The sequence below is a fragment of the Lycorma delicatula genome, chromosome 1 (genome assembly GCF_047948215.1).
Source record: "Lycorma delicatula isolate Av1 chromosome 1, ASM4794821v1, whole genome shotgun sequence".
Lineage (NCBI taxonomy): Eukaryota > Metazoa > Arthropoda > Insecta > Hemiptera > Fulgoridae > Lycorma > Lycorma delicatula.
This window is the reverse complement of record NC_134455.1, coordinates 61,354,977-61,365,605: the sequence shown is the minus strand read 5'-3', so window position 1 is coordinate 61,365,605 and position 10,629 is coordinate 61,354,977. Positions and strand designations below refer to the sequence as shown.

At 34.6% G+C, this 10,629-nt stretch overlaps 1 protein-coding gene across 1 annotated transcript; it reads right to left on the bottom strand.

Moving 5' to 3' along the window:
• Positions 1 to 4,319: 4,319 nt before the first annotated feature.
• Positions 4,320 to 5,531, bottom strand: LOC142318115 (growth hormone-inducible transmembrane protein-like). Its single transcript, XM_075354655.1, has one exon. The coding sequence runs from the start codon at positions 5,197 to 5,199 to the stop codon at positions 4,366 to 4,368; it is 834 nt and encodes a 277-aa protein (XP_075210770.1). The 5' UTR covers positions 5,200 to 5,531; the 3' UTR covers positions 4,320 to 4,365.
• Between the last annotated feature and the right edge of the window lie 5,098 nt (positions 5,532 to 10,629).

Below are 10,629 nucleotides of genomic sequence, written 5' to 3'. Positions count from 1 at the left end.
GTCGATCTACATTTACAATAAACTAAAGCGCATCAGTGAATTACACAGAGTGTATGATGCACTGCAGTATCCTCTGCTTTTTTGCAATGATGAAGATGGGTATCACATCACTATTTCCCAATGTGATCCAAATACCAAAGTACCTCTCAAGAACACAATCTCTGCAGCCAATTACTATTCTTATTGTATCATGATAAGGGAGAAATTAACCATTTATCATATTTCTGTGCACTAGTAGACAGGTATGCAAAAAAATAAAATGTGAGGTTAACTTCATCCGCAATAATCAGGTTATAAATTAGGCAATAAGGGCATAAATTAAGGAAATTCAACTCAAAGATGCAGTGAGTAAGCAGGATGCCCAATACATCTGATTTAGGTCAGGTGGTGGGATCTTCCATCATCCTTCAAGGGGTGTACTCAAAACATGCTTGAGCACACTCAAGTCACTCTAAATATGTCAGGCACTATGGTAGGTCTGATCTTTTATAATATTTACCTGAAATCTGAAATGGATTGAGATACAGGAATTGCTGCTACTTAGAGAAAAGCCACTCGATCGTTGTGACATAATTGCTAGGGTGTTTCACTTAAAACTTGAAAAACTTTTGGCTATTCTAACATAGGGATGTCTGTATGAGACCTTATTTGCTTTATGTATTCTATAGAATGGCAGAAGTGTGGCTTGCTGTACATATCTACATCTACTATTCTTATTGTATCATGATAAGAAAGGGAGAAATTAACAATTTACCGTATTTCTGTAATTTCTGTACACTAGTAGACAGGTATGCAAAAAAATAAAATGCACATCTACATACTACAGCTGGGGCAACAAATTTCTCCAAATATGGTGTCGATCATACCATTTATACTAAAATCTCTGATACTGAAAAAAACACTCTCCTTCCTGTAGTCAAGAAGACCATGATATATGACCCATGTGGCTGTTATAATCACAGATCACCTGGCATGATAAATGGAGTATATAGCAAAAAATATCTGTGGAAATTTTTAAAAGATACTCAGACAGGAGGTGTTGGTTATTCACAATATGATGTCGACAGTCCATGACTGATGGTGGATATGCTATTAAAATCAACGGAGTTGAAGTTAACAATTGTTGGGTAGTGCCCTACAACCCTGTTCTGTTATGTATTTTCAAAACTCATATCATAGTTGAGTACCAGAGCTCCGTGAAGTCATTCAAATACATACGTAAGTACATAAATAAAGGAATGATCAAACTGCATTCATTGTGACAATTGAATGGGATGAAGTACCACTGTATGAGAGTGGGAGGTACATTTTAGTTCGTAGGGGATGTTCGTTGGCACCCAACTGTTGTTCGTTTGGCAGTCCACCTTGAAAATGGTCAGTATGTCTGTTTTACTTCCCAAACCTCTGCAGAGAAAGTGTTGAATCCTCCAACTACTACTTTACTTGCTTTGCAACAGATGAATTTACCAAAACTGCTTTATGCTGAAGTTCCTTCTTGGGCAAATTTAAGATTTGTTAGTAAAAAAAAAGGAGAAGGATGTTGTTGGATGGCCAAGAGTGAAAAAAGATCAAGCTGTTGGAAGAGTTTACCCTGTCTACCCAAACAATTCTGATTGCTATTATGTCTGTTGCTACATGTATTTCATGGGCCAACATCGTTCGCTGAACTAAAGGCGATATGTGGTGTACTCTATCCAACATTTTTATTAGCATGTAAAGCTCAAGGTTTACTAGAAAATGACAAATGGAAAAACACTTTGTAAGAGCTGCTCTTTCTGATTCTCCACAAGGACTAAGAGAACTAAATGTTCTTTGTAATATTTTGCCAGGTTTCCAATGCTGCTAATTTATGGCAAAAATACAAAGTCAACCTTTCTGAAGATATCATACGGAAAATGATCTGGACAGCTCTAGACTAAGGCAATTTTCTGAAGAGGCTTACAATCATTACCTGGATCTCATTGAGGATGCTGTGTTAAAACATACATACATGATGCATAGATGAAATTGAAACAGTGCTGAAAACTAAAAACAAAAAAAATGAATAAATACATAAATATTTAACAGGCAAATAAGGGGTAATTTTGTATTTCAATGAATACAAAGTTCAAGCATTCAATGGGGGTTCAGGGTAAAGCCCTCTGTTTAAAGAGAATTTCTTTTAAAATAGAGTAATTATGCAATTTTTGAAAAATCGATCAAGTGGAGAATCTGTAAATTTCTTCATTCAGCAAGTGCTACTGCTCTACCAATTTCTTAATCTTTTTCTAATTTTTCTTTTTTATAGAAAAAAGCTTAGTTTTTACTTTTTATATTGTTACAAGTATGTGTGTGAAGGCAGGGTAGCTTCTAGTTTATACATAAATGAAACCAAAAAAAGTTTTTAGTTGCAAGAGAGAAGGATGATGACAGCTGTTACAAACCTATGTTGTACTAACTTGAAAGAATATGTAAGAGAACAATTTGTTTTTTAAACTGGTGGGTGATGATTAGTCAGATACAGTTTTATCTTTAAAAATTTTCAGATATACTAGATGAAAAAACTACATAAATAAAAATGTAAATGTTCGTTTGTTCAAAATCTTAATCTCCGAAAGTTCTTCACCGATTGGTTTGAAATTTTGTCACAAAGTTGCATTTGAATACGCAAAAGAAACACACGCTATACCAAATATTTTACGATTCCATTTCAATGTTTCTGCTATAGACTAAAAAACTACTGGACTGATTTAAGTGTGAAGAATAAGCAAGAAGGGAAAAATCAGAAAAAGGGAAGGGGGAAAAATTGAAAAAGGTAAAAGGGAGAAGAGGAAAATGGAAAAAAAGAAAAAAGGGGCAAAAGAATAATGGGAAAAGGAAATGGAAACTGGAAAGGAGAAAAAAGAAAAGGGGGAAGGGGAAATAGAAAGGGAAAGAGATATAAGGGAAAGATGAATGGAGTAAGAAAAGGGGAAGGGATGAAAATGAGGGAAATGGGAAAAGGGGGAAATGGAGAAAAAGGAAAGGGAATATGGTAAAAATGAAAATAAGAAAAAGGGAATGGGAAAGGGGAAACATGGGGAAGTGAAAGATGGAAAGGGAAATGGTGCGGAGGGAAAGGGAAAAAAGGAAAGGTTAAAATTTGTGAAGTTCTGTAATGCTCATTTTGTTAATGTTTTATCAAACTTTCGATTGTGTTCATTTAATCTATATATATACTCAAATCTAGCAGTAGCGAAGCATTGCTAGATTTATTTGCAAGGGTCTGCTAGTTTGGGTTTCAATTAACCACACATCTCAGTAATGGTCGAACTGAGACTGTACAAGACTACACGTCATTTACACTCATACATATCATCCTCATTCATTCTCTGAAGTATTATCTGAAAAGTAATTACTGTAAGCTAAACAGGAAAAAGAAAGGGTTTGGTAGTTACTAAATATTGTATAGAAGTAAAGTTAAGAACACATCTAATAAACAAAAATGTTAAGTAATAAATTTTAATAATAGTAAATTAAAGAAGGCTTATTCATGTGTCTCTGTAAAGTAATTTTGGTAAAATTCTGACAGGTACAACAAACCTACATAACAATTGAGAATTTAAGTGTGTAAGTAGAAACTATAGAATGCAACATTTTGATTTGATCAAAATTAAATCCTGTTTAGTAAGTTTGCTAATCAGGCTTGATTTTTTCCATTTTGTTTTTAGGAAATGCATCACCACTTTAAAAAGTTGTTTTGTTTTATTAATAAGTTTTTGGTACTAAAATTTAATTTTAGTGTTGTAGGGTCTTGGCAGACTGAAATAAAATGCAAACAATTTTCTTTACCGGTACCTTAATTTATTTCATATGACTAAGGTAAAAAATTTACCTTAGCAATACTATTGTGTTTTGGTATTACATCCTCATATGTGTTTTCAAGCATGTTTAAGGTAAGTTCTAACAGAGTACATGAGAATGTATACTTAACTTTTATGTAAAACCCTTTTCAGACATTATTTTAATAGTCTTGAAAGGAATTTTTTGAAAAATAATGTTCTGTTTTTTTAAGATTCCTTTCATTTCAATTGTGTTTAGAATGCTATTTAGTAAATAGTGTGCACAATTAAGCTGAAATTTAAAGGCCAAACAGGAGGATAAAATGTTGGAAAAGTGAAAATAAATTTATTTATAAACATTAAAAAAATTAATTTATTTACTAATAAATGTAATAAATTTAGAATAAGTTAACATAAATTAACTTATGAAAAAGATTTTTAACACTTCTTATAAACTTAAAAATATGTAATTGTTGTTGAATAAAATGTTGTATATAAGTACATTTTTTTTTTGAGCAAAATAGAATCGGTTAAAGAAATAAGTATCACTATTGTTTACTGTTTTTTACTTTTCACATAAAATTAGTAAATTTTTTAGGGTTGCCTTTAGTGTCGCTAGAGTTGCTATTCGTAAAAATAAATTTAATGTACTAATTTCCATCACTGCAGCCAAATAAACCGGATCAAATGTTTCTCGTTCCGTAGAACAGTCTTTTATAAACATCTGTGTATTTAACACAAACATCCAGGCAAAAAGTATAAATCCAAGGTGTATATTCAAGCACAATAAAAATATTTCTAAACTATTTTTTGGTGTTCCGATGATCGTAACACATATAGATGCAGCTGTTACAATCGCATTGATCTTTGATAATGGCTCCACTAATTTTTCATGAAAGTTCATTTGCGCTGTTAATGCTATAATTATCAAAACCGCTATTAACTGAAGTGTATAGAATCCAGCTTTTATACAAATTTCTCGACCCAGTGTTAATAATGTAGTTGCTAATAAAACCGTGTGCATTAAAAAAAAAAAAAGTTTAGCCCTATATTTTTCTGTATAAGAAAAACTATTTATAAATATTAGTGAAAGGAAGAGTCCTATGGATGTTCCAATAGTAGCAATATAATAATGGTCTTTTATTAGCTGCTGAAAACTAGGGGAATTAGATCCACAGAGTGCACACAATGATAATAACAGTAGAGATGATAAATAATACTTGCATGCTAATATAAGCCTTTCCTTTGCTTCAGTTGGCCAATGTGTTATCGTTGAAAGTAAACTTTCATTGCTATTTCTACAGAAATAATAAAATATAATAAATATTGTAAAAACTAGAATTAGCACTGTAGCATCAGTAACTCTAACAACTTGAGGTAACCATTCGTCTGGTATCATTATGTACCTAAATTTATTTCCTTGAAAAATGAAAACATTCAACTAATTCCATTTTATAATTTTGAAAATATTTTGAAATGTAAATATAATTTGCTATTTGTCACCTGTCAACAACTGATATAACCTATATTTAGGTTATATCAGCTGGTATGTGTAGTACCTTTTTTTTTAAGTTGAATGAAATTTAAATACATCGCTAAACTAATCGCTGCAATATTATAACAGTAGCTTCAGTATGTAATGAGTGTCATAGGCCATATTAAGATGAAATCTTATTTATAAAAACGTGAAAATAATAAATAACCCGTTTCGGTGCTGCACTTCTCATTCGGGCCGCTAGGTGGCGAGCCGTTAAATTCTCATGCTCCTTTTTTATTGCGAACCGCTCCCAAGATATTTTTCGGTAGAGTTCGTATTGAAATTGAAGACAATAATATATCGTGAGTGATTCATAATCAACGCCAATCAAAAAGTACTGAAGATAAATCGATGAAAATTTGTATACACGTTCTTCTTACGGTGTAAGTGTCTAAGAAAGAATTTCTCGAAAATCCGAGTTTAATGGGGTAAAATGAAGTACGATAACAATGGAATTTACTATTTTTTGAATCTTCTCGGTAAAAAATGAATATATTAGCTTGATTTTTTGGTGTGTGCAATCGTCATGTGATTATCTAAAAACCGATTTCTAGATCTTTGAAATTCCGAGTTTAAAGATTAAAAATGGATTTTTGTATTTTTTTAAACCAAGCTTGTTTTTTTCAAATTCTCGGTAACAAATGAAGAGATCAACCTGATATTTTGCGAGTATAATCTTCCTCTATGTGAATAAACAAATTTTTAGATTTTTCAAATTCGACCTTGAGAGGAGCCGAAGAAAGGTAAAAAAAAATATTGAGCAATGATTGCAGATTTTCCGATTTCCGACTATATTAAACGAGATGTTAAGTAGTTTTGGGCTTGCAAACACTCTTCAAATAAATATCTAAAAACCTTATTCGGATTTTTTGATTCCGAGTTTTTTAAGGAGTGCGACGGTGTACGGCTCGGTGGCTCAACCAACACAGCCACTGTTACTGTATTGCAACGCGACTGACTGCACCTGCCTCCGGTTACTTGACTAGAAAAATAAAAAATAGACTGCGTAAGGAAACGCAAATAATCATACAGCGCGGGCGAAGCAGCAACGGGGAGCTAGTTCTATATGTATTAAAAAATAAATAATTATTTTCTATAGTTTATCTGTATAAATATTTTTTGTGAGTCCTAGTTATTGAATTGTACTGCATAAGAAGAGTATGGCTCTGGGATTTACGGCTGACCTTAGATCTGCTTGTTGCCTTCATATACTCGTACAATTTATAAGTGATTGACTTTTATTTTGTTACCCGATTCCAGATAAATTTATTAATATTGAGATATTTATAAATAACTCGTAACTTTCAGTAAAACGTTTTGGAAAAAGGTCATATTTTCAACAAAAAAATTGTAATTCCATCAATTTTTATTTTGCCAACAAAAGAAATCTCAGATTATAATTTATCTTCGATTACTAATTATTATTCTAGTAGATGTTACCCAAGGTTGTTGTTTTTGACGTTTTGCTGTAATTTGTCCTGCCACAGTGGGCATTTCTCTTTCAGTCTGGGCAATAAACCTAACAGTGTATGCAAACTTTTAAAATTATTTTTTCCACTAGATAGATTTATTTAAATTTTATTATTTTTTAAATTTATTTCTTTACCATCTGTTTACAGTTGTAGAATTTATTACAGCTGAATGGCATCTAGACATATAATACAAACATACAGTAAAAGAAAATATACTTTTCTTACAACACAAAATAAATTATCTAAATAAATAATTAAATTAAACAATTTCATTCTAACAAATGAACCATTATTATTCTGAAATTTTATAAATTGAAATATAATTGCATTAACGTCCATACCAAAAACTTCCCTGAATCATGCAATTTATCCAGAGAGTAAAATTTAAGTATGGCGTCAGATTGTAGTATTCATCAATACCGAAACACTTTTTCCGTAATTGATTGTGTATCATTCTAATCAGAATAATATCTCTTTATAGTATTATATTTTACTATTCTTTTCTATCTTCTATTCATATTTATGCACACTTTTGAATAATGTAATTGATCGTAATTATTCTGCCTCCAAGAATTAAACGCTTTCCTCATCTCGGACTTTACCCGTTTACATTTATTATAGAACCCACGTTTAGAAATTATTATACAAGAATTAAAATTTCATGTAACATTTTACAATTTTAGCTGCCGTTATTGTAAAATATTTTAAGTTATCACACATATTATCTATGGATTTCTCCTTTAAAAAATCAAAATTAGTGAAACCATCTTTGTAAGCTACGTTCTTATTTTCTTCCTGTTTTACGATAACCAATACAGGATTTTAATTCTTTCTATTGTTAACCGAATCAGAAAGTAAAAAAATCGCAAGGTAAATGATCGGACAAGAGAATAAAATCAGATAACAAGAAGTTCGAAGTTTTTCATTAGTTTACAGTTACACAAAATTATCTCTATTGGACTATTCCCTCTATCCTCAATGAATGCATTATTTCTATTTCTATCATTTATATTTCTTCTTTCAAGACAAAATAAAAAAATATCTTTCCATAATGTCAGTTAATAAATTACCTTTCTTGTTTAACTTTGTCCTGAGATTTTTTTATAGGTTCCAAAAACGTACTTTCAAAAATTTCATTCGCACTTTCATCTAATCCCCCTATTTTACCATTATAATCACCTTCTAGATAAATATTACAAGCTCTGAAAACTATACTTCAAGATTTGGGAAGGCTCTTTTCGAAGAGTTTTGACCATTATAAACACTACCTACGATTACATTCGTTCCATTCATAAGCGCTTTAATTATTATCCAGTCAGGATTTAAATAAATTACTTTTTTAGTAATTTCTTTTTTAAGAAATAAAATAACCCATTTGCAACACCCCTTATACTTACTTTAATTTATTCTTTATTTACTTTTTAGGTTTATGAAATTACACAGAAGCTTTGAAACTTGTGCATAGAATATGGAAATGAAATTTTGTAGCGATGAAAAATGCCGTTCCTGACCGGGATTCGAATCCAGGGCCTCCGGATAAAAGGCCGAGACGCTACCACTCCGCCACGGAAATCTGCACTAAATATTTGCAGCACTAAATATTAAATTATAATATTCATTTGGTAGCAGAAACATTAAATTAGGAATGCAGTCTAACTAAGCTTTCATAATACAAATATTTTTTTTCTATTTGTTACGTTGGAGCAGGGAAAATCTGCTACCAGACGCCCAACAGCTCGTACTGCTGGGTTTGTGGGGTTTCCTGCCTATGCAGGGATCTTCTAAACACCTTATCCCCCTACACCACGTGGTGACGGTAACACCATAAGGTATGCTGTCATCACCATACGTATATTCGGGAACTCCTGGCATCGTCCTCAGGTGACGGCTTTCAGCGTCCCCCGGGGGCACCCAGCAGCGACGATCCTGCTAGACCCCCGCTGCCCAGCCCGGAGGCTGGCCTTCCACCATCACCTTTGGACTTATTTCCTGTTCTTAGTTCCATTATTCTTCTTCCAAATTTTTTAGTAACACTCTTCTAAACCGACTACTACAACGGTTCCACCCCTCTTCCGAACCGAGCATGTTAACCATAATCTTCTTTGAGAGTAATTCTGACTGGAATGGGTACTCCGACCTCCATCTAGGGGACCTTAAAAATGTGTAAACCACATTGTCATCTTCCTCACAATACAGACATTTAGCGGTCTCCTTCCTTTTCTTCGCGTGGAGGTAGACATTGAACGACCCATGTCCGTTAGCCACTGGTTCATCCAAAAGTCCACCTCCCCGTGCCCCCTGTTTAACCAGGTCCTAATGCACGGAATTAAGCAATGCGTTCATTTCCGGTGCGATCACCGTCCTATCTCTCTTGGCATCTCGTCATTAGTTCATTTCTGGCTACCTTCAAATATTCCCCTTGATACATGGCCAGCCTCTCCTCTGCCTTTAGATCTAATGGAGGTATTCAGGTGATGACCAGCACTGCCGCAAGTGACGTCATTCGATAAGCTTGTGCGACCCGCAGCACGAGTCGCTGATAAACAAGGTGTACACGAGCTCTGTTACGCTTAATCTCTAGGGCCATGTGAAATATTGGCGCCGCGTATAAAATGGCCGAAACCACAGTAGAAGCAATAATTCTTCTCTTGGAGGCCCGAGGACCTCCAACATTCCCCATCAGCCTCCTCACCGCGGCAGTCAACCTCTCTGCTTTCATGCATACTTTCAAAAGTTACGTAGTTAATCTCCTCGTCCTATCTATCCACACTCCCAGATACTTTTCTTTGGGCAAGGGGGTCACCTCAATATCCTTCAGCTTTACAGAGACTCCAGGGATTCTTCTTCGCCCAGTCACCTGGATCATGAATGTTTTGTTAGGCGACATTGATAAACCTTTTAGTTTTAGCCATTCAGCAAGGCCCAACAAAACTTTTTCGACCAGCCGTTTAACTTCCGTTACAGTCTTCGCAGCCATTACCAGCGCGAGGTCATCCGCGTAAGAGACTATTTCAGCACTTGCTAGATGCCTCCTCGCCAGGAAGCTGTCGTAAACAACATTCCACAAAAGGAGGCTCAGTATTGACCCCTGGGGCACCCTCCTTTCCATTGTCACGACGACCTCCTCTTCTTCCACAGAGACACTCTTCAACTCCCTACCCGTCAAGTATTCTTGTATGGTTCTGATCAGTCACCCTCTTCTCCACCAGTTGGTCAATAATAGAGATCCAATTGATGCAGTTAAAACTTAATATCTAACATAACAACAATAAGGATTCTCCTGATGTGTCTAGATCCGGCTGCCGCCTCGTTCGAGATCTCCATAACGCTTCTAACTGCATCAGTCGTAGATTTCCCGTTTCTAAAGCCGTATTAGTTTTTTGAAAGGCCTCCTCGACTCTCCAACTCTAATTCCAGTCTTCTAGCTACTAATATCTCAAACACTTTTCCCACAGTGTTAATGAGGGAGATGGGACGAAACCCACCCCCATCCTTCCCAATCGTCACCAAGCGGGCCTCTTTAGAGTACCGCGAGATTGTCTCTCTCAGGAGGGCCAAATTGTAAGCCTCCAAAATCGCCAAAGGTGACCCCCCGGCAAATATTTTAAGAACATCCGCTGGGATGCCAGCTGGTCCCGGACTCTTGCGTAGTCTAAGCTTAGATAGTACATAATCCAATTCTTCCATGGTAAATCTAGATATCTCTACTGCTACCATTTCCCTCCTTCTCCAGCTGTTATTCACAGGAAAAATCTCCCGAAGTGACTCCCAGTACTGATCTTTAGATAATTTGCCCTTCCTTCAAGCCTTACCCTTCCAA